General features: G+C 41.3%; 2 protein-coding genes across 2 annotated transcripts; both read left to right on the top strand.

Moving 5' to 3' along the window:
• Nucleotides 1-252: 252 nt before the first annotated feature.
• Nucleotides 253-7,835, top strand: QNG1 (Q-nucleotide N-glycosylase 1). Its single transcript, XM_069001727.1, has 4 exons — nt 253-635; nt 1,636-1,895; nt 5,700-5,895; nt 7,138-7,835. The coding sequence occupies exons 1-4, from the start codon at nt 299-301 to the stop codon at nt 7,368-7,370; spliced, it is 1,026 nt and encodes a 341-aa protein (XP_068857828.1). The 5' UTR covers nt 253-298; the 3' UTR covers nt 7,371-7,835.
• A 1,111-nt stretch (nt 7,836-8,946) lies between these two features.
• KIF27 (kinesin family member 27) lies at nt 8,947-26,963 on the top strand. Its single transcript, XM_069002460.1, is given in 10 exon segments — nt 8,947-10,782; nt 10,784-10,854; nt 12,846-13,046; nt 14,218-15,110; nt 15,113-15,160; nt 21,250-21,294; nt 24,438-24,635; nt 24,981-25,094; nt 26,152-26,328; nt 26,833-26,963. Coding segments are annotated over 10 exon segments (1,989 nt in total). The 5' UTR covers nt 8,947-10,588; the 3' UTR covers nt 26,881-26,963.
• Nucleotides 26,964-27,198: the final 235 nt, after the last annotated feature.

Raw genomic sequence — 27,198 nt, 5'->3', positions numbered from 1 at the left:
TTTTTTTATTTTATTTTTCTTGTTTTCAATGATGGGAATCTTCTGGAAAAGTTCGTTGCCAAGAAGCTGAGTCTGCCCAGTGCTCCAGCCTAGCAGGATTTGCGGGGGCGACTCTCAGTTGGAACGTGCTGGCCCAGGCGCTCCCGCAGGCCCGCGGGCTCTGCCGGCCCTCGAGCGCGGCGCGGGCCGCGCCTGCGCGCATCGGCGGCACCGCGGGGCGGGGCGGGGGCGGGGGTGTACCCCGCGGGAAGCGCGGCAGAGGGGCTGGCCTCGGCAGCGGGCGTGTTTCCTGCCGAGTATGGAGGTGTTCCCGTCCCCCCTGGAGTCCGCCAAGTTCATAGCCGAGCACAGCAAAGATGTCTCCGTGGACGAAGAGGGGGCGCGGCGGGTGGCGGAGAGCCTGTTCGACAAAGCCTCAGCGGCGGAGTTCGGGCTGGCGGGGTGGAAAAGCCTCCACGAGCTGAACCCCCGGGCCGCCGACAAGGAAGCTGTGGACTGGGTGTTCCTGGTAGACACCCTCAACTTCTCCTTCTGGTCCGAGCAGGAGGAGCGGAAGTATCTTGTGAAGTACAAGGATAAAACCTACAGCGGCTACTGGTCGCTCTGCGCGGCCGTCAACAGGGCCCTGGACGACGGTCAGTGAGCGGCGGGGGAGCGGGGCCGGGCCGGGGCTGCGGGCGAGGGCCGTCGGAAGCCGAGCGTCGCGTATTAAATGGAGGCGGCGTCTCGGAAGCGAGACATGCTCTTGGGAGCTGCTGCTCGCTGTGCAGGCGTCCCGTAGAGCTTGGGAAAGGGAACTGGTAGTGCTGTCAAAATACCCTTGTACTGAAACTACCTAACTCATGTCTCTTAACTGGGTTATCTCTTCCATTCGAAAGACTTTAAGGATTGCCAGTAGTCAGCTGTGCATAACGTGGGTTATTTCACATGTATTCTTAAGATAAATTGTGTATTTCCATGGCAAATGAAAAAATGTGGCATAAAGTGAGAATCCTCTGGTCTAATCTGATACCAGAGCGTCTAAAGTAAGTCTGAAAACCCATATGCTCCTCAAACCAATATTTTAAACCAGTATTTTAAAGTTTTGTATTTAAACCCAATACTTTAGCACTCACTCTTGCTGTTCTCAGAAAAAAAAAAAAAAAAAAAAAAAAACAACTGTTAGTAGTTACAGATGAAAGTTTAATTAATTTTCTGCATAGTTGTTTGTAAATTAAGGGGGCATTAGCATTAAGACACTTTTGTGTGAAAGCACAATTGCATGAATAGGATCCGAGGGGAAACAGGCCTGTTCTGACTACACTAGTTATACACTGACTATATACAGTGTGCTATATAAGCATCACACTTAAAATATGAAGACAAAGCAGCTGGGAAAAGTTACATACAAAAAGTAAGAACGGTTCCATGGTTATCTGTTGGAAATTTGTTGTCTGTAGAAGAAAGCATTGTAGGCAGTCACAAATTTAGTTTGAGCAGCTCTGTGAGTGCTGTTATCGCTGAAAACAAAGGTAGGTTTAAGAGCTGATGGACTTCTTAGATCTTTCTAGAGAGTGCTTTCCTTTAGCAGACGATTGCATTCGGTCTATATATGTTATATGATAGCCTAAATATCTTATTTTCACTTTCCTGAAGGAATACCTATCACCAGTGCATCCTATTTTGCCACCATGACGCTTGACCAAGTTAGGCATGTATTTCGCTCTGACACAGAAGTGCCTTTGCCTTTGATTGAAGAAAGACATCGGGTGCTGAATGAAAGTGGAATAGTTCTGTTAGAGAAGTTCGGAGGATCCTTCCTTACCTGTGTTAAAATGAGTGAGAAGAGTGCTCAGAAACTGCTACATCTTGTACTGGAAAATTTTCCTTCTTACAGAGATGAAGCTGTATTTGAGGTAAGCTAGTTCTAAAGCTCTGAAAAGAAATCATGCTATTTAGTAACAGTAAAAGACTCTTAATAGTCCACAACTAGCCAGGACAAGAGTCACTTTCTTTTTCCACCAGAGGAGTACCTTTTTTTTCATATGCTGTCTCTGTCTTCATCACTTTACTGTAATTCATTTCAATATGCTCTGAATTCCAAATTGGATCACACCTCCTTTGTACTCCTTACAAATGCATAGTATTTGAGATAATTCCTGCCTGAAAAATGAGAGTCCTTTTTCCCTTGTTTTTATTTCCCTTCCCTTGAATTGCTGACAACCCTCCTCCTCCCATCTTCTTTTTGTTACCTTGAGGCTCTCCGCAGCTAGTGGAGGAAATGAAACTGGTAGAATTAAGGCACAGCTACTGGGACTCCACCCTCTAACGGTTGTTGATTCAACAGGCATTACACAAATGACTACAGGTTAGAAGAAACTCACACTTTTACAAATGTTGACAGTATACTGAAGCTTTTATTGGAAGAAAATTATGGGAATTAAACAGTGACCATCTGGTATTTTTTGTCTCCCAGTTTTCACCTATACAGGCATGATCTTCATTTAGCATCTGTGACTTACGTAGCAGCTCGTGATCTCAGTTGCATGTGTGGTAGTACTCAGCTGTTACATCATTAAATCCAAAAGACTTTATGTGAGTGACAGTACAGCCTATACTACTAGTCTGTGCAGTCTTTTCAAGGTAACTTCTTGGAATACCAGTCACTGAAGCTTTGAACCTATTGCATTTATTGCCCTTCAGTAGGAGGCGTCATTTTATTTTCCTTTGTCTCCTGCTGTGAAGCAAGATATCTTTACGTGAAAAATCAGAGGTTCTTTTGAATTAATCACTGAAGCTACTGGTTTCGTTTATTTGGGGTTTTTGTACATATAAAGCATGTTTTGACAATTTTATGATCAAAAAGGAAATATTTTCTAAGTAAAGTGATATTTTCTTATCTTTATAGTGACTGTACTCATTGACGTTATGTCTTTCATGAGATGATGCTAAGTGCATTATAAAGCAAGCCTCCCTAAAAGCAGCAGCAGACTACAGAATGAAAAGGTGTTCCAAAAATGATCCCAGACCGTAAGCACTGACTTAGTAATAAAGCCTGTTGCATGAATATGGAAGCTTTTTTTCTGCTTTTACTAAGCAAGATGTGTATTTTCAAAGTGGTGACATGGATCACATAATTTTTATGGCAGGTTGAGCTTTCACAAGTAAGACTTTTAAAGGGTTAGGAGGGAACTGGAAGTATGGTGAAATATCCAACAGCAAACCAGTGCTTTTCAGTAACTCTCCAGAGGAGAAATATATATGATTGTAAGATAAGTCCTATATTAGAATCATACTATCACAGACTGCTACAGCTGACCTTCTAGAGGAACTTCTAAAATTAGCACAATTGTTTGACCGTATGTTTTTCCGAATACATCTACAACATACTTTTAGTAATTACACATGTAATCACAGAAATTGCCAGTGTTCATTTTCTGAAAAAGAAAATGCAAACCAAAACCAAAATCTCCAAAACATCCTTGGTGGATAATTCATATTTTGATGTTGTGCTGCATTTGATGTTTTTTGTGTTTTGACAGAGACTCAGTGGAGTCCTTTTTGAACTTAAAGTCACTGACATTGCATGTATTTATCTTTTATTTACCATCCATCACCTGGGACTGAGGTTGTAAAATTCTCATGATCCTCCTACTCTTTGGTTGTTGGTTTGTTTGTTTTTTTATGGCTGTACTATCACATTTTACTCTTTGCCAACACAATCCTCCTCCTTTCTTTTAATGTCAGTAGGTCATAATTAGATATATCCCTTAATATTAGCACATTGTGATGCCTTAGGTTTTAACTTTCATATTTTTCAAATCCTGTACTGCTTAGTGTGTAACTCTGAAGTTTCTTGTGGCCTGTTAGCTGCTGTTCTCTCATGCTAGGCAGACATAACAAAGCCTCTCCAGGCCTGTTCTTCAAGTACACTCAGACTGTCCTAGGCCCAAAATACGTAAACCAAAAGCCTCTAAAGGGGGGGCAAGCTGAGGGGAAATTACATCATTAAACTGCAGCTTTAATTGGAGAATTAACCCTAATATGCAAATGAACCAAACCTATAAAAGTGTGAAGAACTTGTGACCTGTCGTCCATCTTGGGGTCTATTTTGGCGACAGCCTCTGGCTCCCCAGGGGGTACCTTTGAAGGCCCTTCAAATAAATACCTACCTTTATTCCCGTATTCTTGTCTAGTCTCTGTTTTTAGGTAGCCTCTCAAGGCATCATTATACTGCAGAAGATGCAAATGTCCCTCTATATGGTACTGTTTCCTGGAAAGGCAGGGTGTTGCAGAAAAAAAAGATAAAAGAAATGTAGTTGTATTGCCATCTTGAAAAAAGTTCAATTTTTGGATAAATTGTACTATCTTTACTGTCTTTCACAGAATCACAGACTGGGTAAGGGTTTAAAGGACCACAGTGGGTCTAACCGCCCTGCTCAAGCAGGGTCATCCTAGAGCACATGGCACAGGATTGTGTCCAGCCAGTTCTTCAGTATATTTCATAAGGGAGACTCCACAACCTCTCTGAACAATCTGTGCCAGTGCAGTCACTTGCGCAGGAAGGAAGTTCTTACGTTCTTCCTCTTTGAGATGTAGTATCATCCACCTTGTGCTTTCCTTGCTTTCTGGTAAATCGTGGGAAAATTTACTCAAAATTCTTCGTAGTCTTTTTCATATTGAGATTTTTGTATAAACTTAGTAACCTCTGTGCAACATAAAAGTTAACAATTGAAACAATGAAACTATAAATTCATCTGCTCAGTGATGAGTCCCAGACAATATTTTTCTTCCAAATTAAACTGCAGCATGAAATGCAAAATTCCATTCTAATTCTGCCTTCCTCTGCTCTTGTGAAATTGTGTGATGCTAGAGACAATCAGTTCTTTACTGCTGGAAAAATCTTAATGCTATGAAAGATCAACACCCTTGCTTTGGGGCAGTAGGAGCTCTGATAAAATTTGGTCTGTTCATTACTTGTTACCACTTCTTGTGTGATGTTTCATGTGGTGTTTCGTTATTTAACATACAAAATCATGTATGTTCTCTAGAAGTAAGTTTGTGCATCTATGTCAAGTATAGAATGAGGCACAGGGAAAGCAGGAGTTTTGAGGATGTTTGCAGAAGTTGTTCTTTGAAATGTAGTTGACCTTCTCAGTGTTTTTGGAGAATAGCATTTAAGGACAGAAAATATAATTTTGTATCAGGAATAATTATAGTATCTTGGCAGTAAACACAGAGGAGCATTCATTAAAGTTTTCATTAGAATTCTGTTTCTTTAACAGTACAGAAAAACAGATTAACAAAATGTTTTAATTGTCTAATACAATACATTCCTATTATGCTTCTCTTGTCAAATTAAAAGGTTGGATGTTCTGCAGAGTTTCTGAAAATGAATGTTGCTGGACTTTCAACTACAGTGTTTGCCAAATGGCAGTAAACCACTATGAATGTGTTCTGAGATGCAAGCATATTCTAAAAATTTTTATTCACTGCAGTAACTTTTATTATGTTATTCTTTTATTTCAGTTTATTTATGAGCATTCCACATAATCCTTGTTTGTGTTTGATACTGTTTAGATTTTAAGATGTTTAAGAGTGTTGCAGTTTCATTCTGTTCTAGTTAACTAATGTTTGCTTAACAATATGATATACTTAATGTGTTATTTGCTATATTTATTGATCAGGCACTTAAATAATCCATAAATTTCTTTCTTTAGAAAAAGAAGGTGTCTTTCTACAAACGGGCACAAATACTTGTGGCTGACACATGGAGTGTATTAGAAGGCAAAGGAGATGGCTCTTTTAATGATATTTCTAGTCTGACAATATTTGCTGACTACAGAATTCCTCAAGTTCTTGTTCACTTAAAAGCAATGAAGTATTCTGAAGAATTAATGAAGAAACTACGTGAAGGTTGGTTCTGTCCTTGGTAATATAAAGTAATCTTACCGCCTGACGTCGTAGACTAAGGCTAGTTCTAAAATGTAATGTGTTGTCCATGTAAGGGTTATGTGTCCATTTTTTTCCTCCATGGAACCAGGATTTCTTACATAGTGATGACGTAACAGGAAGGAACTTTTTCTCTAACTGTGATCTTGGGTGAGGTCTTAAGGTTACTTTTTTATAAAGACCTAACTGTTTTGTGGATTAAACATTGATAAGGGAGGGATTAAAGAGGCTCAAATTGAAAATAATTGATTTCTGAGTTTCTGAAAAGCTGCTCTTGCAAAACCACTTTTCAGCATGAGAACAGTTACGATTTTTGAGGTTTACATTAAAGAAACAATGATTTTGTCATTAATTCAAATATGATGTAAAAGCATGTGAATGCCTCTTTATTTGTACTGAACTGCTAGTTAATAAGGAAAGCTTTAAATATTGCTTTAAATGAAGTTAATTGCGTATGACTAGAATCTCATTTTTAAGCATGGTTTCATCTTCCCAGTACTTCCTAACCATGAATTTTAGTGACTAAAAATCAGCCAATCTCTTTTGCACTCTAAAATTACTATATTTAGATGTAGAACTGCTATTATGCAACTTCAGAAATACTCAGGAAGATAAACAGATAATTGCAGTCACCCATGAATCTTAAAAGAATGACCATATACATTTATGTTTTTATGCATATCTCTATATTAAATAGACCACGTAGACGTTTTATCCTTCCATGAATCCTAATGAGAACATTCCCATTTAAATAATTCCACTGGTTCTCTTTTCATTTAGTTCTTTTGGGGGGTTGTTTGTTTTTAATTTTAAAATCTTAGACTTCAGTTATCTTGGCAGAAAATATACTATGAAGCATAATAATTATATACTAAAAAGTATACTATAATAAAAGACTATCTTTTTTGTCTCCACAAGCAAAGAAATGATCATATGATTTACAGTACACCCTGTTCCTAAAGCAGTTCCTTAGAATACAGGATGTTGTTTGAATTGAATGGGAGGGAAGCTTCTAAGTGCGTATGGTAAAATTAAAGTAACCATTCGAAAATATATAGCAACATCGTTAACAGTTGTAGCACAAATCATGAGAACTGGAATCCTAAAACTGAATAAACTTGAAGAAGAAAAAATGAGTAAGTTTAGGCAGTCCTTGGCCGTTCTGTCTGTTGCATGTAAATGGATTGCTGTCTCTTATGCCTGCAGGAACACTTTTCCAGTCTGGAGACAAAGAAGAGGTAGAGATCCGTGGCTGTTCTATTTGGTGCTGTGCACTGATTTGTAAGCACCTTCAGGAGCTTTATCAGAAGAAGGGTCAGGACATGCATGAAAGGATCAATGCGGTTTTACTCGATTATTATCTTTGGGACTATGCCCGGGATCACAGGGAAGAGATGAAAGACATCCCGTTCCACCGAGTACGGTGTATATATTACTAAGTCCAGTCTGATAGCTGTTGTATTGTTGCCTTATCTTTTGAAATGAAGTTTTGCTTTTCATATGGTGGTTTGTCATGCACCAATTTGGAACTGTTAAATCAAATGTTTGTTTTCTGGTGATGTATTAACAATGTGCCTTTTTTTTTCCCCATTGTTTTGTTACCTTTTCTTTTAATCTTTTGCTTGCCCTGACTGGAATTAACAGTGCAAACTTTGTGGGCAACTGATGTTAAGGCAGGTTTTGTTGCTCCTGCTTCAAGCTTTGTGTTGGTGTACGTGGCTGCCTGTGCGCACAGCAAGGTGTGTGTGCAGACCCTGTGGTGTACCTTGCTCCCCAGCCCCTCCCTGTGTCTGCCCATCCCCTCTCACACCTGCACGGAGGTGGCAGGTGCTTGACACATGCTTTACTGCTCAGAGATGAAAGTGGAACCCGTCCATTTGTCCAATAAACAGTGCGGTGACAGATGTGCCATGGGGTGTACCTGTGTCATTACTGCTAGGGGTAAGATGGGGGGGCTCAGTCCACTCGGAGAGGGAGGCAGGAAGCAAGGGGAGGAATCACAGAATGACATGGGTTGGAAAAGATCTCTGAGATCAAGTCCAATCTGAACATCACTTTGTGCACTAGACCGTGGCACTGAGGGAGTGCCACATCTTTCCTTAAACACCTCCAGGGACTGTGACTCTACCACCTTCCTAGGCAGCCTGTTCCAATATTTAATCACCCTTTCTGTGAAGAAATTTTTCCTGATGTCTAACCTGAACCTTCCCTATCACAGCTTGAGGCTATTTCCTTTTGTACTGGCACCTGTTGCCTCTGAGAAGAGGCTGAACGCCATCTTGCTACACCCTCCTTTCAGGCAGTTGTAGAGAGCAGTAAGGTCCCCCTGAACCTCCTCCAGGCTAAACACGCCCAGCTCCCTCAGCTGCTCCTAACAGGACTTGTGCTCCAGATCCTTCACCAGCTCCGTTGCGCTTCTCTGGACACGCTCCAGCTCCTCACTGGCCTTCCTGAGTGGAGGGGCCCAGGCCTGGGCACGGCGGGAGGCAGGGCCGGGGCCCCGCCAGTCGCGCCGCGCCCCGCGCGTCCCGCCGCTGGGGGCGCTGTGTGCGCGGGCGGCCGTTGCCTAGCGAGGGGCCGCGAGCAGCGAGTGAGGGCGGCCCCCGCCGCTCCGGCCGCCGCCGCTCCCGCCCCCGCCGCTCCGGCCCCCGCCGCTCCGGCCGCCGCCGCTCCCGCCCCCGCCGCTCCGGCCCCCGCCGCTCCGGCCGCCGCCGCTCCCGCCCCCGCCGCTCCGGCCCCCGCCGCTCCGGCCGCCGCCGCTCCCGCCCCCGCCGCTCCGGCCCCCGCCGCTCCGGCCCCCGCCGCTCCGGCCGCCGCCGCTCCCGCCCCCGCCGCTCCGGCCGCCGCCGCTCCCGCCCCCGCCGCTCCGGCCCCCGCCGCTCCGGCCGCCGCCGCTCCCGCCCCCGCCGCTCCGGCCGCCGCCGCTCCCTCCCCCGCCGCTCCGGCCGCCGCCGCTCCGGCCGCCGCCGCTCCGGCCGCCGCCGCTCCGGCACGGGCCCTGCGGCGCGGCCCGCGGCACGCTGCGGCAGCAGGGCACGGCGGGCTCCCCGGCCCGAGCCGCTCCCGACACTCACGGGTGATACCGATCCCGGCTGCTCCTCAGGTCTGGAGATGTTGCAAACACGGAAAATGTGCTGGGCCGCCCTCACAATATCCGTGCAAGCGAAAAGGTTGCCAGCATGTTTGCCTTACGGCAGCCGCGGGTACTGACACCCAAGTATCTCTATAGCTTTGGCATATTGGGAATATTTCATATTCCCACGTTCTTTTATAAAATAGAATCTTAGGAAACAGGGATTCCCTACCACACCTGAGACGTGGTTTATTAATTAATTTGTTTGTTTGTTTGTGTTTGTTTATTTATATAACTTTAAAAAGAGAGTAGGAAATGTTGGCACTTAAGAGCAGCACTTGCTAGGGGATAAAAAAATAATGCACCCAGGTAACTAAACTCAGTTATCAGCCAAAATGTGTTTCTATTCTGTAGTTAGTATGTTTATGTATCTGATTACCATGTCTCTTATGATACAAGTCTTGACTCATTCTCATGCTTTGCTTCCTTGTTCTTATGCTCAGTCAATAAAATGGGGCTTTTCTTTTTTCAAACTTCAGATGGTTCCTCACCTGTGGCCCTCAAACCAGAAGGAATAAAATGAAATGCATAAGCTCTTCTCTTCGCTGCAAGACAACACTGTTAGTTTTCAACAAATTTGAATTTTGGGGGCTTAGCTGATTTACTGCCAGTTCAGTAATACAGCTTTCTTGAAAGCAATGTGTTTGAGAGCAGAAGTTCAGCAAACTTTACCTTGCATGACAAAAGATTCTCAGAATTAGCAACAACAGAAAAGGTGCATGTGGGATGCCATGCAGGTTTTTGAATTCTAGTGAAAAACAGCTATAAAGAAAGGCAATTCCTTAATATTTACAAGTGTGCTACTGTGCAATGCTTATGCTTTAAGAATGAATATGCACCAAGCAGTATAAGGAACCATGTATTCTAAAATTACTAAAAAATAGTTACATATGTGCTTAAAGTTTCAGATCAAAATCAGAGGAATGCTTTACATGTAGTAACTAAATACATTTAAAATCACACTTCTTTGTGCTTGTTGAGTTAGAAGTGTTTAGTACTTCATAAGTGGAAGAGGGTATTGAAACATGTATGCACATACAATTTTTGGAGAAAAAGGTTTTGTTTGACTGATTTGTGTTGCCTATGCAATATGAATGCAGGATCAGGAAAATGAGAGGATCCATTGTAAGCCTTTGCTTTATCAACAGTGTTTATTAACAAGCTCCTACAATATTGTTGCTTCGTATGACTGTGTTATATTCAAATAGGAAATCGGGCAACTTTCAGACTTAAGTCTGCTAGCTTGGAAATTAATAAATGCAAAATTAATTTATTAATTGATTAAGCAGTTATTAATAGAGCTGCATTTATATCAGGTACTTTTCAAGATTGCAATAGTGCTTATATGTTCCTTAGAAGATCTCAACTTTCTGCTTCAGGAGATTCATTCTTTTATATTATATAACATGGAAAACTTTTTTTCTTAGTTTCAGACAACTGTGAATGAGGTGAACAGAGCAGTGGTAAAAGATTTCTTCTTGACTGTGTGAATACTGAGTGGGAAGCAGAGGGGTGGAGTCTGGCATGGAGGAGATCCCAGTTAAAGTTGCAGTCCGAGTCAGACCTCTGATTTCCAAAGAAATACTTCATAACCACAAAGTGTGTGTCAGATTAGTCCCAAATGCCAAACAGGTCATCATTGGAAAGGACCATGTCTTCACTTTTGATTTTGTATTTGGCAAAAACTCAACTCAAGAAGAAGTTCTAGTGTCTCTGACACAATGCTACAGTGTTAGGGTATGGACAGACTGGTTCTGGGAAGACTTACACCATTGGCAGTGGCCACATTGGTAGGTTATATAATGGTTTTTGGTTTTGGGGGTTTTTTAATTGGTAAAGAGTGTATTTGTGCAAGTTAAATATTTATTACATAGCAGATGATGCTGCAGAATTTTAAGGACCAAGGAAAAAACCTGTAGTAAAAAAATAAAGCTTCCAAGATTTATGTGATAATTAAAGTTCTAAAAACTTCTCCATAAATTAGACTATACCAAAAATATCTAAGAAAAAAACCAATTTATTAAGTGTTCTTTCACATTCCACATTTTAACATGCAACTTAAATTAGAACATTTTTCTGAAATGCAGTGTCTTTGAAGATTTTTGCTATGTTTATCTTACCTTGAAAATGAATGCATTAGACACTAGATTGCTTGCTCACTCTGTGTTGGTTTGTTTGTTTGGGGTTTTTTGAGAGAAATTTCTGTGTCATCAAAGAAATCTATGATTTAATTCTTTCAAGTGGATATAAATAGAGTATTATAAAGATCTTGGTAGAGTCTTCCTTTTATTTAGAATCACAGGATCACAGAATTGTTTATGTTGGAAAAGAATCCTAAGATCATAAAGTCCAACCATTAACTCAGCATTTTCAGGTCCACAACAAAGCCTGTTCATTGGTTGACCACCAGTGAAGAAATTTTTCCTAATATCCAATCTAAGCCTCTCCAGGTGCAACCTGAGGTCATTTCCTCTTGTCCTGTCACTTTTTAGCTGGGAGAAGAGACCAATCCCCCCACCTGGCTGCACCCTCCTGTCAGGCAGCTGTAGAGAGCAGTAAGGTCTCTCCTGAGCCTCCTTTACTCCAGGCTAAACACCCCCAGCTCCCTCAGCTGCTCTTCACAGGACGTGTGCTCCAGACCCTTCACCAGCTCTGCTGCCCTTCTCTGCACATGCCCCAGCCCCTCAATGTCCTTCTTAGAGTGATGGGCCCAGGACTGAACCCAGCATTCGAGGTGTGGCCTCACCAGTGCAGAGTACAGGGCGACAATCACTGCCCTGGTCCTGCTGGCCACACTATTGCTGATACAGGCCAGGATGCCATTGGCCTTCTTGGCCACCTGGGCACATGCTGGCTCATGTTCGGCTGCTGTCAATCAGCACCCCCAGGTCCTTCCTGGCTGAGCAGCTTTCCAGCTACTCTGCCCCCACCCAGCCTGTAGTGCTTAAGGGGACTGTTGTGACTCAAGGGCAGGACCTCGCCCTTAGCTTTGTTGACCCTCATACCACTGGCCTCTTCTACTTATTGTTGTAGCTTCACTTCTATTTCCTTCACTAGTAGTAGTAAGTAGCATTGCTAGCTAAATTGTTTGGTAGTGGATGTCATACTCTAAGGCTGATCATAGCTCTGCAATTACAACTTTTTAGCTTAATAAATATATTTACTAAATTAATAGTTAGATGTAAACAACCCTTTAGTTTTTTGGTAAGAAAGATTCCTGGTATCGTCTCATAGGCAAGCAGCTTTCATAGTCTTGGATAAAGAACACAGATTATTAATGGAAGCATTATCCTGCCCTGAATATTTTTTTTAAAAGTAGAGTTTGGCACCAGTGTTCCATGTCTACTTTGAAAAAATAGGAAATTACTGTTAATGTTGGTCATAAATCTTGTCTCACCAAGTTACTGATGATTTTGCTTTATGTAAGTAGAATTTCTGTTTTCTCAAATCAATGAGATGTCATTGCTAACCATAATGAGTAGGGATAAAGAAGAAATCTGTACTCTGAGGAGTACAGTTTTAAAGCAGACTCCATATTTTTCATAACTTTCATGACTATAACATTATGTAATTTAGAACTTAAATTTGAATCCTGGTACTGGATGCAAACAAAAATTCTAACACACACACACACACAAAAAATTCCTTGTGAACAATGAGCTCTTCAAATTCCTTAGTATGTTGCGTACCAAATATCACAGACTTCTCTCAATTTTCATTCTTTGTAATTTATGTGACAGAACGACTGCAAGTCTCTGTGACATTTGTGCTTGTATTTTAGCATCAGTTGCAGTGGATGAAAGGGGCATAATCCCACGGGCTATTCAGGAATTATTTCAGCATATTTCTGAACACTATAATGTTAATTTCCATGTGAAGGTATCCTATATAGAGGTTTACAAGGAAGAACTTCGAGATTTGTTGGATTTGGAGACCCCTGTAAAAGAACTACATATCCGAGAAGATGAGAAAGGAAATACAGGTAGGATTTCAGCTCTAACTTTGGTGGTTTGGGTTTCAGTTTGTGTCCAAATTATTCTTGTTTTCTCTTGAAAGTGCTTACTCATTACCAATGAGTAAAAGGAAAAAAAAGTTAAAGTTTCAGAATATAAACCCAGTTGAGCTGTTTGGAAGCAGTTTGGGGTTTAGATGCCTGTGCGCAATATAGATGTCCTATTATATGGATGGAAATGGCAACAAATGGTAACATACACAATTATTGTTTCTGCAAATACTGTCTAAAAGCAAAATAGTATGTGATTATTCACTTGAATACATATTTTAAGATTAAACCATTGCTTCTCCCTTTGAAATCACAATTGTTAAGTCAATTATCTTGTAAATATCTGCTCTCCTTTTACAATGAAATGAGTGGAAAAGACGACTTCGTTAAGAGAAGGGGGAGTAGATACTTTTGGAGGCTTCTAGATTAACACTTGCCCTATAGGTATCCTGTTCACTTCATGAAAATGCTAGAAGAATCCACATCAAAGATATTTTATTCTGAAAGTATATAATCTGTTTTAGGTTTGGCTTTTTTTTTCTTTATTTTCTAATTGTTGTGTTTACGCTAGTTTTATTATACTGTTGTGTTGAGCTGTCATGGGTTTTTTGTCTGTAGCTGGAGAAGGCACTAGTTTAGCACAAATCTTACAGACAATATCATTGTTTCAAAAGGATCCCACAATATATTTTAAATTATTTCTTTTCTTCAATACAGTTAGAGTCAGATTCAGTAAATTGTGCTAGGATGTTTTCCATCTTTCGTTAAAAGAAAAATATGATAAAAAATATGATTAGTTGAAGTAGTTGGTAGAAGTACATGTACACTTTATTAGATTACTAACAGATACCTGTCCCAAAGGCCCAGCCATCTGCACTATTCAGAACAGAAATTCTGCTCTTAGTACAGACTTGGAATCATTTTTACTAAAGCTTCATGGTTTTTAGTCTTTTTTTTTTAACTGGCAAAATATCCTTAGAGCTTTTCACATATTGTATCTTCTATTTCTATAGCTATATGCTATGACCTCATAATAATTCAGGCTTGTATGTTTCTCTAATACATCTTTATAGTTATTGCTGTAAACTTTTGCTGAAGAGTTTAGAATTAATTAAATTATTCTTACTTTCACTTGGTTTGGTGTTTGAAGTGATTGTCAGTGCTAAGGAATTCCAAGTAGAATGTGCAGATGAAGTGATAAGCCTGCTGGAAAGTGGCAATGCAGCTCGTCGCAGAGGCGCAACACAGATGAAGGAGCACTCTAGTCGATCTCATGCCGTTTTTACCATCAGTATTTGTCAGAAGCAGTCTGCAGAGTACCAGAATAATACTGATGCTGCACAGGATTCGATCGCTTCAAAGTTTCATTTTGTGGATTTGGCAGGACCAGAGAGGGTAGCAAAGACTGGAAATACTGGTGAACGCTTCAAAGAATCAGTTCAGATCAATAGTGATCTTTTGGCCTTGGGAAATGTCATCAGTGCCCTTGAAGACCCAAAAAGAAAAAGTGTACATATTCCATACAAGGATGCTAAAATCACTCGTATTCTGAAAGACTCCCTTGGAGGAAATGCCAAGACTGTTATGATAACATGTATAAGTCCATCCTCACTGGACTTTTATGAATCTTTAAATTCCCTCAAATATGCCAACAGAGCAAAAAACATTAGAAATAAACCAGTAATTAATTACAACCCAGAAAAAGACTGCATTAATGAAATGGAACTTGAAGTCAGATTGCTTTGGGAAGCTTTGCAGAACCAGCAGGTCAGTAATCAGCACTTACATGACTTAAATGAAGAAAAAGCCCATATCAGTTCACTTGAGGAGCAGCTCACCTGCCTTCAGGTTCAATATTTCAGTTACAGAAATTGTGTAGATGAAGCTTTCCGCTTTCTGGTTGATTTGAACAATGATGTTAGCTTAAGCAGAAGTCAGCGGGACAGGTTGCAGAGCTGGATCACTATGGTACAGAATGTAAGGAAGGAAGCTCTCACCATCCAGGAGATGGATACAGGGACTGAGACCAGCCCAGACCCACAACACATCACATCACAATTCTTCAGCTGAAGAGGGAACTGAAGAAATGTCAGGTATTTAATTATAAGCCATTTATTTAAATGACTAAGTGAAAAAGCAATCTGCCAAAATCTAAACTCCATTTTGAAAGATGAATAAAACTGTCACCTCTACTTAATTTGACAATTAATTTACAATTTTGTATAATTTTTTTTGGCTAATCTCTGGGACATGGGTTTATTTTAATGGATGTTTAAATACACAATCAGTGACAACAGAGATAAGTGAAGTAATGTTATATTTCCTCTAGTCAGTTTCAAGATGACTCTTGAGGCTGAGCTGTTTTATCTGTTAGGTTTTTGGTTTTAGCTATGCTAGTGTGCTAGGTCTGGCTGGGATGGAGTTAGTTTTCTGTATAGCATCTCTGAGGGTGCTGTGTTTTAGATTTGTGACCAATACAATGATAACAACACAGCAATGTTTTTGCTCTTGCTGAACTGTGTTTTGTACAGTGAAAGGCCTTCTCTTTTTCTGCCTCTGCCTTGCAGTAAATAGATGGGAGGGTGCATGAATACTTGGAGACACAAACACTCAACAAAGCAGATGAGCTGAACTAATCAAAGAGAGATTTCATACCATATAACTTGATGCTCATCAATAAAAAGGGACAGGAGGAGGTTTAGGGAGATTAGTTGTATTTTGCCCAGAGCGGGTTGAGCATTAGTCAGCCTTGGGAGGTGGTGGGCGATAGCCTTTCCATCATCTGTTTTGTTTTCTTTTCTTTCTCTCTTCTACTTTATCGTCGCTTACTAACCAGTTTCTATCTTGACCCACAAATTTTCGTGCTTTCCCTTTGCTCTTCCTCTGTTCTCCTAGGAGGTGGGGGTAGGGGGAAGTGAAAGGACAGCTCTGTGTGCTTAGCAACCTACTGGGGTAACCCACCACAGTCTGTTTGGAACCCAACCTGCGGCTCAAGGCCTTCAAGATAATAACAGATTTGATTAGTGTGTGCTAGACTAAACTTGTAGCTATTAATGCCTGTTAAGTTGTTGAATGACTGTTGCAGGTCATGAAGCTGCATATTTGCTTTGGCTACTAATTTGTGTGTGTCCTTGAATATTCAGATGCTTGATTCCTTTCTAGCTGTACAATGACCTCTAAGAACCATTAATGACCATTTTCAGATAGTCATTAAAATGCAATTTTGCTGGTTTTTTTGCTGTTTATCACTTTGTTTTCCTTTGCTTGGGAGAGCTATGACTAGACCACTGGCTATCAGCCTAATCTGGTACTTGGGTCTTACATTGTGGAGGGTCATTAAAATGCAATTTTGCTGGTTTTTTTGCTGTTTATCACTTTGTTTTCCTTTGCTTGGGAGAGCTATGACTAGACCACTGGCTATCAGCCTAATCTGGTACTTGGGTCTTACATTGTGGATGTCCCCGTACTCCAAGAGTCACCTCATGGATAAAACCAGCAACTATACTTTTCCCCTCTTCTTCTCTGAGAGACATTTTGTGGAGAGAGGGGAAAAAGTGGCGCCTATCCTGTCCTCTCCTCCAGGCCAGTTTTTTGTAGCCTTGATGTAGTGGCTTCAGAGTTCCTTCAGTATCCTTATGTAATCAGACTGTTCATACTGATGTGTTGTGATCCCGACGTTGGTTATTGTTTATAAGGTTAAACAGCTCTTTGGGGGTTGCCACACAGGAACATGCTCTAAGGTGATTCCTGGGGTGTCAGTATGTATGGGAGGAGTTGGGCAGGAGCACAGGGCCATTGCTGCCTCTGACAGCTTGTGATTTCATGCCTGAACAGGCATCAAACAAATACATCATTTGAAGGAGCGAAGGTGAAACACAGTGATCCACAGATAGCTGTGTTGGATCTGCCCCATGCCTATCAAGTCAGTGTCCACTGCCCTTAGAAATGCAAGAGGTTCTGGTCTAAAAGCCCACAAACAGGCTTGTGGTGGTGTGAGACTAAGAAGATCTCTTGGTCTGAGGCCACACAGACACTAAACCAGAGACTGAACCCTCAACTGTAATAGTTGATCTTGTAGTAAAGAAGAAACAGTGGAAGCAGAGATCAAGTTAATAAGAGAAGAAGCAGCTCCTGCTCAGAAGAGGAGACAGGAAGAACAGGCAGCCTGTTCTGGAGCAGGATAGGAAAGGAAAGAGACAGAAATCATAAGAGGTAGAAGCTACCTGGTCCCTATCCATGACCTAGCTGCAAGATAATGTATAAAGATTTTGCCTGACAAGATGACCTAATTGCTACCTGGTTGCTCCAGAGCTGGAATAGTGGGACTAACAGTCTGGAACTAGAAGGTAGGGAAACACATCAGCTGGGATTCTTTGCTAGGGTTTGTGGGATTGACAGAGGGATTGGAAGAGGGTTGGCCACTTCCAAGCTCCAGAGGTAACTCCTATTGAACATGAAGACAAAGTACTCTCTTAAGGAAGATATTGTCTGTCACCTAGTAAGGCATGTGGACTGTCACAGAGGAACATATTTAATGTTTGAGGGAATTAGAGGTGGTGGAGGTGGTCTGCAGTGACATGGGCAATAATCAGGCCTCGAGACAATAATCAGGCCTCGAAAGACGCAAACAATATACAGTGCACATGATCTGAGTGGCAGAAGTCTGTACAGAACATATGGACATTGTATGACAGCAACCCTGTAAGGCTGAATTAGGCTGACTCTGTGGCACCAACTTTGTACAGACCAGTTTGCCAGCCCTAGTGATTTACTCAAAAGCTCTATTCTCTCTCGTTGTTATGGGCCTGCATCTCAGCTGTGGAAAGACTGTTACACAAGGTCTAGAGACTCAAAATATAATGTGAATAATCTCTTTACCTCCTTGCTTGGCCAAGCCAGCATATTGGCTACTATGAGTAGGAATTTCCTCTGCTTAAGGGAGAGGGAACCATGGGCCCGTGACACATGCCGCCCTGCAGTTCTATCTACATGACTGTGAACAGGATATGAGAAGTTGGGCGGTGCACCTGTTTTGGTCCTGGAACTCTGTACATGAATAGGGGAAAAAGCAGTGGTTAAAAAGGGTCTTTGAGGAAGATTACTGTTCCAGTTTCTGTCAACCAATTCCTGAGATGCAGTAGACCCTTCCTCTTTCTGATACTGATTCAATGGACTTACGTCCCTGTGGATTTGAACCCCATGCTTGTACCAGGTGTTACATCTCTAATCAAAGAGGAGCAAAGAGAACTCTCTGTGAATAAAATGGAAAGAGTTCTGAGGTTTAATTATTCACCAAAACGAGATTAAAACCAACTGAGGTTATATGTCGATACCAAAAAATTGATATATTTTATTTAACAGTAAAAAAGGCAAAGAGAAAGAATAGAAAAATAAAAAGAAGAAAATAAAAGAAAAAGAATAAAAAAGAAAAGAAGAGAAGAGAAAAGAAAAAAGAAAAGGAAAGGAAAAAGGAAAAGAAAAAAGAAAAGAGGGAGGAGGGTGGGGTGGGGTATGGGGACAGGAAAAGTGACAGAGACAGATTAACTAGAACCATACCATCCCTCCATGGATCTTAACAATGTCTCATTGATCCACTCCATCTGGTCTTCTTGATGGTGAGGGTCCCTCACCAAAAGCATAGAATCCAACGGATTAATATACATTTGGGCCAGGTGGGAATGCCTGAGGGTGGGCCAGGTTTGACACTGTCCCTTGCAAGACTTTGTGTCAGTTGCATCATTTTGCATCATGTGCAGTCCTCTGGTGTAGGGTCTGAAGAATCCTTCAAGGGGACCTTTGATGGACCTTGACACCCCCTCAGCTGCTGCTCACGTGAATGTCCCATAGATGTGGCTTTCCTGGGGTGGGGGCCCCACAGCCGAGCTAGTCTGTGTAGCAGAAGATGAGCAAGAGGTGCCTTTGACCAGAGGTTTTCTTATTCACCTGAAACCTTCCTCGTCCCGACTTTGGTGGGGGGAGATTCTGTGCAAACCTGGCAACAGATAAGCCTGGGGCTACAGCCTCCACCCGAAAGCTGCTGGGCTTGGCTCTTCTGTGAATGCTCTCCCAGACTTATCCATTACTTTCCAGGCCTGAGATGCTTTGAAAAATAGTGTCACTTTTCTTATCTCGAATAGCCTTAGTCAGTTTAACTCACAGTTCAGGGCTTCAGTCAGGAGCCCAAAGTTTGGGCTTTGGTGGTGCAGCTTCGTTGTACAGTTTTGTCATAATGGGCAAAAATCTTTATGACAATGTTTAACCCGTGAGTGGTAACATTTCGGTCTCTGACACCATGGAAGGACCGTGCTGTTGTAGGATCATACAACAATTCTTGTAGCATAGCATGGGCTCCTGTCCTGAGTGATCACTGTAACCAGACAGAACACACATCATGGACTAAATAAACTCAATGGACATTTTTACAGGAGTGGCCTATAGACTAAAGGAATGATATCTGTGCATAAGTCAAAGGATGAGAAGGGAAGGAAGGATGGTTAATAAGGTTGCATTGTATAGTGTGGGGCTTGAGCATGACATAAATGGTGTGGAATGTGGAGTGGAGATTGTACTAAGTTTGACTGGGATAAAGTTCATTTTCTTCATAAATGCTTGCAGGTTGCCATGTTTTACATTTCTGACCAGTACAGTGCTGATAAAACACCACTATTTTAGGTCTTGCTGGAGAGTGTGTGCACAGCATCAAGGGAACAACTCTCTTTCTCTGTCTGTGACAGCAGTGAATAGATAGGGGGGTACACCCAGAGACAGGGGCAGCACAACCAGGCAGATGACCCAAATCAACCAAAGAGATATTTCACACCATATAACATGCTCAGAGATTGAAAGGGGAAGGAGGGGGATTTAGTTATATTAGCTGTCTTTTTGCTCAAGAGCTTATGGGCATCAGTCTACACTTTGGAGGCAGTGAGTGATTGGTTTTGCATTAATTAACTACCTTTGCATTATTTGTGTTGTTTTCTCTGTTCTTCCACTTCACCTTCACTTACTGGACAGTTTCTGTCTTGACCCACAAGTTTTCTTTCTTTTACTCTTCCTTGGGGATGGGGGCTTGGAAGTGAGGGAATGGCTATGTGTGCTTAGTTGCGTACACAGGGAAACCCTCAACAGTTGTCCTATGAACTTAGAAATTGTTTTGAATCCTGCAAATATATTACTCTGTCAGAAGCATTACAGATATAATTACAATACAGATAATTTTCAAATATATCAGTGAACTTACAGATAGCCCAGGGACTAAGTTTTGCAACTTTTGTCTAATATTATCTAATACTATGTATGTAATATGGCTAGTCTGTCTAATATTACAAAGTTACAGGTGTGTCATGTCTTATCTCTTAGTAATTTCCTGTATTTCTTCAGCTATGGTCTCACAAAACCTTCTGTATTTCCTTTCCCATTGTCATGCTTTTAGCTAACTGAGTTTCTAAATTATTTGCAGGTTTCTTTGTCTAATCACTTTGTTAACATTTTCTTTTGTGTTAAATATGAACTTTTGCTTTTTGGTGACATCCTACTTCTTTATGGTTTTCCAAATGAGGTGAGAATTTCAAAACAACATCTGGGAGTCTTAGCATGCAGATATCCCACAAGGATCATGTCATATCGGTAGCTCTGACTAGCTGTTTCTCTCACAGCAGATAGTAGTCCTAGACAACGACCTATGGGGAGAAGAGCTCTCAGCCCTCTGAGAGCATGGTAATGTCTCCTAACAGAACTGACACATGATCAAATAAATAATTCTTTTTGGAAACATCCCCATATACATTTAGGAAGTACATATATCAGACGTGCTTAGTTAAAATGTTGACTGTGAACATCAAAAATTATTGTACAATGAACAGAACCTCAAATGAAAATTAATTTTATGACTTAAACCAACTGTACACTAGTTGGAAACTTAGTGAAGTTCTGATGCCAGATGAACACCTCAGAAAAACTAATTTGAGTTTGTCATGTACTGGAAGAAGGCAGTGCTCCAACAAATTAGAATTTTGTAACTTCAACCCATTTTTAGTTTGCAACCAAACTGGTAAACCTATAGGCTGTTATCAGGCAAGTGCATAAACAAATTTTTTCTTTGTTCTCAATCAATCTAAATCACAGCTTTCTTTCTTCCTTCTTGATTTTCTTCTGTGGCTTGTTTTAAACGTCTGTTTCCCAGGTTCAAAACAGTGTAAGAGCTGAGCTTAAACTTACACTTCCCCAGGTGAGTATGCCATCCACAGCCAGGAAGAGATGGTTAGAGAAAGACTAAAATAAATGACACAGTGCAGACTCTAGAGCAGGGTTTGCATATGGACAGATTTAATAACTAGTAGTGTTGCAGTGGGGTCTCCTGCAACATCCATAGACAGCGAGGCCTGTGGAAAGACATAGGGACCGATTCTTGATAGAAGTTTTCAGAGATCTTTATTCTTTATTCTCCAGCCACATGGTCAGGGGACTGCTGAAGAACTGAGCAGTCAGGGGACAACCAGGGTCCTTCCTATGCAGGGAAACACAAAATAACCAATGGGGAATGGGATTAGGGTACATGTGACCAGGGAGCAGGGAAACCCCGTAGGTCATGCCTCTAACCCGAGGTCCCCTCCCCCTGGACCCCACGCCAGGGGGGTGAACCCCAACACTTCACCTTTTTGTTTTAACTAAAAGAGATTTAAAACTTAACATTGGAAACAACTGGATCAACATAACAAGAACAATTTCAAAAGAAAACAAGCCACCCTTCTGAGTCTCTAAATGTCCAAATAGATTTTTTCTCTGGAACATCTTAGGGCTGGCAGAAAGGAGACAGGACTCTCTGAGCATGCTTTGTGGGGAAACTGAGGCAGGAGAGGGTTTCTTCTATTTGTACCTGTTGGAACTTTAAACAACAATAGTTAATTCTTTCTCCCCCCCTTTGTCATTGCCCACTCGGCATTGGAAAGGGATTTTTGGGAAATGGATTGGTAAAGGCATAGTTTTGTGAGGGAAACCATGAGTGAAAGAATGGATTAGGAATACACTGGGGATAATAGGATATAGGATAAAGGGGAAAGGTAGGATTGGGAAAGGGAGACTGTATGGGTTGCTTATAATGGGGATATCGTCTGACATGACTATGATTTGCAGCGTATATACTGCCTTTCACAGAAATACCACCAGGCCCAGTAACATTTGCTGCTTGCAGGCCTTTCCTTCCTTGTATAATCTTAAACTCTACCACTTCTCCATCTGCTAAGCTTGGGATATATTTTTTGGGGTTATTCTTCATAATGGCAGTTCTATGAATGAATATGTGTTCCTTGTTGTCACATCTTGTTATAAAACTATAATTTTGTTTGACATTATGCCATCTTACTATTCCTTAAACCTTAGCTACAATAATTTTTTCTTTTTTCCGTGTCACTGCTGTTTTTTGTCTCGCTGTGTTCTTGCTTTCACTTTCGCTTGCTCCTGTGTTGGAGCTGCAGGAGTTGCCAGGGCTGCCAGGGCTGCCAGTGTCTGCGTGCTCTTGCCGCGGAGTCTTGAGTTCTCGGGGTCACATTCGGGGCCATGCAGGCTGGGCCGGGCCGTGCCGCTCAGCTCCTTGTGCGCCGCCAGTGCCGCTGCCTTTGGTCACAGCTGTGCTGCTGCTGCCTGGCATCGTGCCCACATCTCAGCCAGGCATGGCAGCCCCACCGTGCCCTGCAAACAACTCCGTTCTGGCGCGCGTTTTGGCTATGCGTGGCTCCGCTCCACTGCCATCGCCACCGGCCGCCGCCCGCGCGCCACCCCTCTCGGCCGAGCATTCACGGGGCTCACTGCACCACGTGCTGCGTGGGGCCAGGCGGGCATTGCCGGGTCTGCTCCATCACACCGCTTCCACTGCGCCTGGCTCCGCCACTGACACCGCAGCTCGCGGTGGCTGGCCTGCACGTGGGAACTGTCTCGCCACCCACAGAGCACTCGACGCTCATGGCTGAGGCTGCACAGTCCCTGAGGCAGGCTTCCCTTCACAAGGACACAGCTGATATTGTTCAACAGTCTCCGTAACTAGATAATATTCACAGAAATATTCTTCCGTCGGCATATATTTTGACTCAGAATTTAACTGTGTCCAAACATTCTTCCAAAAGTCTTTGGTAAGAATCAAGTCCCAAGAAACGTAGAAAAAATTTTTAAACAACCATGCCTGGAAGTGTCTCAGTTCTTTTTGAGCCTGAATTAAGCTAAAATTTGCATATTGCTGTTCAAAAATCTTTTCAAGTTTAAGATAAATGTCCATATGCGGCTCGGACAGCCATGAGTCTTTCCACTGTTCTTCCATAGTTTATGGAACAGCAAAACAAAAGCAAGAAAAAGAAATCCAAAGAGTTTCTTTACTCACGAATTTTTGGGAATCTTCAAAATCGTGATTGTTTCACAGTTGCTGTCTCCAGGGAACTGTCATGTTGCCTGCATTCACTACCATCTGTTGCAGTGGGGTCTTCGCAACATCCATAGACAGCGAGGCCCATGGAAAGAAATAGGGACCGATTCTTGATAGAAGTTGCAGAGTTCTTTATTCTCCAGCCACACGGCCAGGGGACTGCTGAAGAACTGAGCAATCACGGGACAACCAGGGTCCTCCCCACACAAGGGAACACAAAATAACCAATGGGGAACAGGATTAGGGTACATGTGACCAGGGAGCAGGGAAACCCCGTAGGCCATGCCTCTACTCCAGGGTACATCATTGTATACAGTCCAATAGAAGAACCTATCCAAGGGAGGGTATTACAAATTTACTACTTGCCATAAATAAAATTGATGTTTTATGAAAATGGTATATAAATTCCAGCTCTAAGCAAATCCCTGTGATGCTTTGCAAGGTCAGACCCAACACAGGCATATTTGTTTGACACTTTCTATTCTTAAGTTCTGCTACATCTAAGTTAATATCCTGTGTAGGGCCAGCTTAGGTGCTCTGTGCCTCTTGATCCTAGAATGGCAGGTCAGAAAAGTTACATACAGAAAGAGGTAGTTGGCTTATCGACTTGAGCTCAGGACCAGCACTCTGACCACCAGCATTCTGGCACCAGCATTCTGGCACCAGCATTCTGACAGCATTGTGTCTCTGCAAATTTTCCAGAACTGTGGTTTCTCCTAGATTTTAGTACTTTCACTGTATTGCCAAGCATGAACTGTACCTTTTCACGTTGTTTAATTCTGCCTGTGCCAACTTTACCAGATAGCTCAGAAACTACAGCAATAGCAAGTGATTGTTCTGGGCAGAAGTTAGTAAATCTTGCTGACCCTAAGAATTCAGTGAAATAAAGAATGAAGCTGAGTCATATTTTAGTTACAAGTTTTCCTGCTCTTAAGCTGAAATTTGACATGAACATTTAGACCTTACAGAAGAAGCAGCAGGACACCAAGAGTTTGGCTTCATTATCTAACCAAAGTGAGAGAGAAGCAAGAGAACTTGAGCAGAAAGTGGCTCAGATGAAGCATCAGCAATCCCAGATACAGAAGAGACTGTCTGAAGAGAGTGAAAAGAAAAAGCAATTGGAAGCAGAGCTTCAGCAGGACCAGCAACAAATTAAAGTAGGTTTCTTCCTGTTTCCTTATGACAAAGAATAGGATGAATAATTTTTGCCCCTGCTTCCTCAATAAACTACACTGCCAGGCTTTCCCTAATTTTCAGTAATGACTTAATGACTTTCTTGATAAAAGTACCAAAGAAATTGTCTACAAACCTTTTACATTAATCTGCATTTTGCCTTTCTCTTTCAGTTTTTTTTAATTTTATTACCTGATGTCTAGTTCTGAATTGCAATTTTATAAATAAATTTAGGGTCAGTATTTCAGATTATATCTTGTGGGGACTCTCACATGAAATGCATTTCACTGACTGATGTAGGAAGAATGTTGTTTTTTATTTGTTCGTAGGAACTTCAACTTAAGATGGAGCAACAACAGAAGACCCTTAAACTTAAGGATAAAGAAATTGCTGCTTTTGAAAAGAAGAAAAATAACTCAGTGGGAGCTCCACAGAAACTACAGGTAGTTAATCTATTCCAAATCTGTGTGAGCCCTGAAATAAAAAAAATCTTTCTTCATCCCTAGTCATCTATTTTTGTAAACTGTTTGGAAGAAGAGTATTGCATCATAGTTTTGTCTTCTTTTTTTTTCTGTAGCAAAAATAGCCTAGAAGCTCTTGTAATCTACTCTTTTTGGATGAAAGAAAGGAGGGCCTTTAGTGTCTTTTTTTTTTTTCCTATAATTTGTCAAAAATACTGATTCAGAAACCTGTGAATTCAGCAGGTTTGGTTGTCTGGTAGGTTTGAGGGTGACCTTGATGTGCTGTGTTTTAAGGGTTCCATGGGCTGTTCAGGCATCTTATTTTGTTTTGGTTTATACTCTGACATAAATTACAGTGTCTGGCTTTGGTTGTTGATAACAGGGTTAGAAAAGTATGTATCCTATGTAGCAGTGCCACCTACATTATTTCAGATGTGGACACTGGAACATGAATTACCCTAAGTCTTTAAAGGTGAAAAGAAATTTTAAAAGTTAAATAAAGGAAACTTTTTGGCCTTAACAGGAATATATCCACTGATAAACTGTGGCTTCAGAATAAATTTATAATGGACCATGCTAGCAGCATCAGAGCTGTCATTTACTCTCTTTGATTCTTTCAACATTATTATTTCTTGTCACTCTTTTTCCACAAAGAGCTGGTTTTGGGCAGCTATAATGCAATGAGGATGGGCTAGCTGAATTCTCATAGTATCATCTAGACCTGGTTGCTGTGCTTGGGTAGATCACATCTATTTATTTAACTAGTTTTAAGAAAGATATTCTTTAGAAAAGATACTGCATCTAATACCAGTTTGTTTATATGAGATGTAGCAATGCCACATTGCTTAGGCCTCTTTTAAATCTGTCCAGTTTCTGTATTATTCTGAGTATGGATTCTGTTGAAGAACTAATACTGACATTAGAAATGTTAATGTCTATCAGCTTTATCAGTAATTCTGAAGAAAGGTAAAACATAGTCATAAAATTCTGACTCAAAATGTCCTGGTTAACACTCTCTGGACCTCTCTTGAAACTTTAGAAATTAGAAAAGCAGAAGAAGTGGCTGGATGAAGAAATGGAAAGAATTCTTCAACAACACCAACAGTTAGCAGAACTAGAAGAAGATTTAAGGAAAAGAGAAGCCATTGTAGCAAAAAAAGATATGTTATTGCAAGAGAAAAGCCGACTGGACATCAAGAAACTGAGATCTAGCCAGGTAATTTAAGAAAAAAACCACAAAACTCACCACAGTCATAAGGCTGATTAAAAGACTGGTTGTGGGGGAAGGCAGAGGAGGCTGAAGCCAAGTGACCTCCTGTGTCTCTACCACTGTAACGTAAATACTATGTAGCTTGGCCAATCAACATTTAAAATGTAATTAACACAGACAATCACTTTTATTCACTTTTTCTCCCCAAAATTGCAACAACAAAACATTCGGTATGAATGGAAAATTGAATATTTTTTTAAAGCAGTATCAGAATTGTTGTATTTTCATATTGAATTTACTGATATTGGAAAGTCATAAGATACTGGTCCTGCTATCTTGATTTTCGAAGTATTATTAGAATTATAGGTGGGGTTGGCACAGCCTTTTTGATCTTATTTCATTTAAAACATGCACTTTGCAAGCAAAGTGCCATCAAGACACTCTGTTTAGTTGGACATCTTGATTTTTGACACAGATACTTGGTTCTTAAACTAGTTTTATTTCTCCTAGAACAACATAGTGAAGGTATTGCAGAAACCCAGAAAGAGTATGAAGTAAAAATCCAACAACTGGAAAAAGATTTATTTTTCTATAAGAAAACCAGCAGAGAGCTGAAGAAGAAATTGAAGGGCCTACTTGGAGAGTCATCTGAATAATTATTGTCGTCCACTAAATGCAAGCATAGTATCTGATAATGTTTATGCAGTTGTCAGTAGACCATTTGAAGAGTGCTGAACACACAGAACTATGTCAGATAGTAAAACATCGTATTTTTACTGAATTAACTGTTCTTCAGGAATATATTCTACCTCTATCCTCACTTCAAGCGAGAGACATTTGTTTATAGCTGTAGCAGTGGTGTGACAGTGGTTTAAA

The sequence above is a fragment of the Aphelocoma coerulescens genome (genome assembly GCF_041296385.1).
Source record: "Aphelocoma coerulescens isolate FSJ_1873_10779 chromosome Z unlocalized genomic scaffold, UR_Acoe_1.0 ChrZ, whole genome shotgun sequence".
Taxonomy (NCBI): domain Eukaryota; kingdom Metazoa; phylum Chordata; class Aves; order Passeriformes; family Corvidae; genus Aphelocoma; species Aphelocoma coerulescens.
This window is presented reverse-complemented; position numbering and strand designations above follow the sequence as displayed.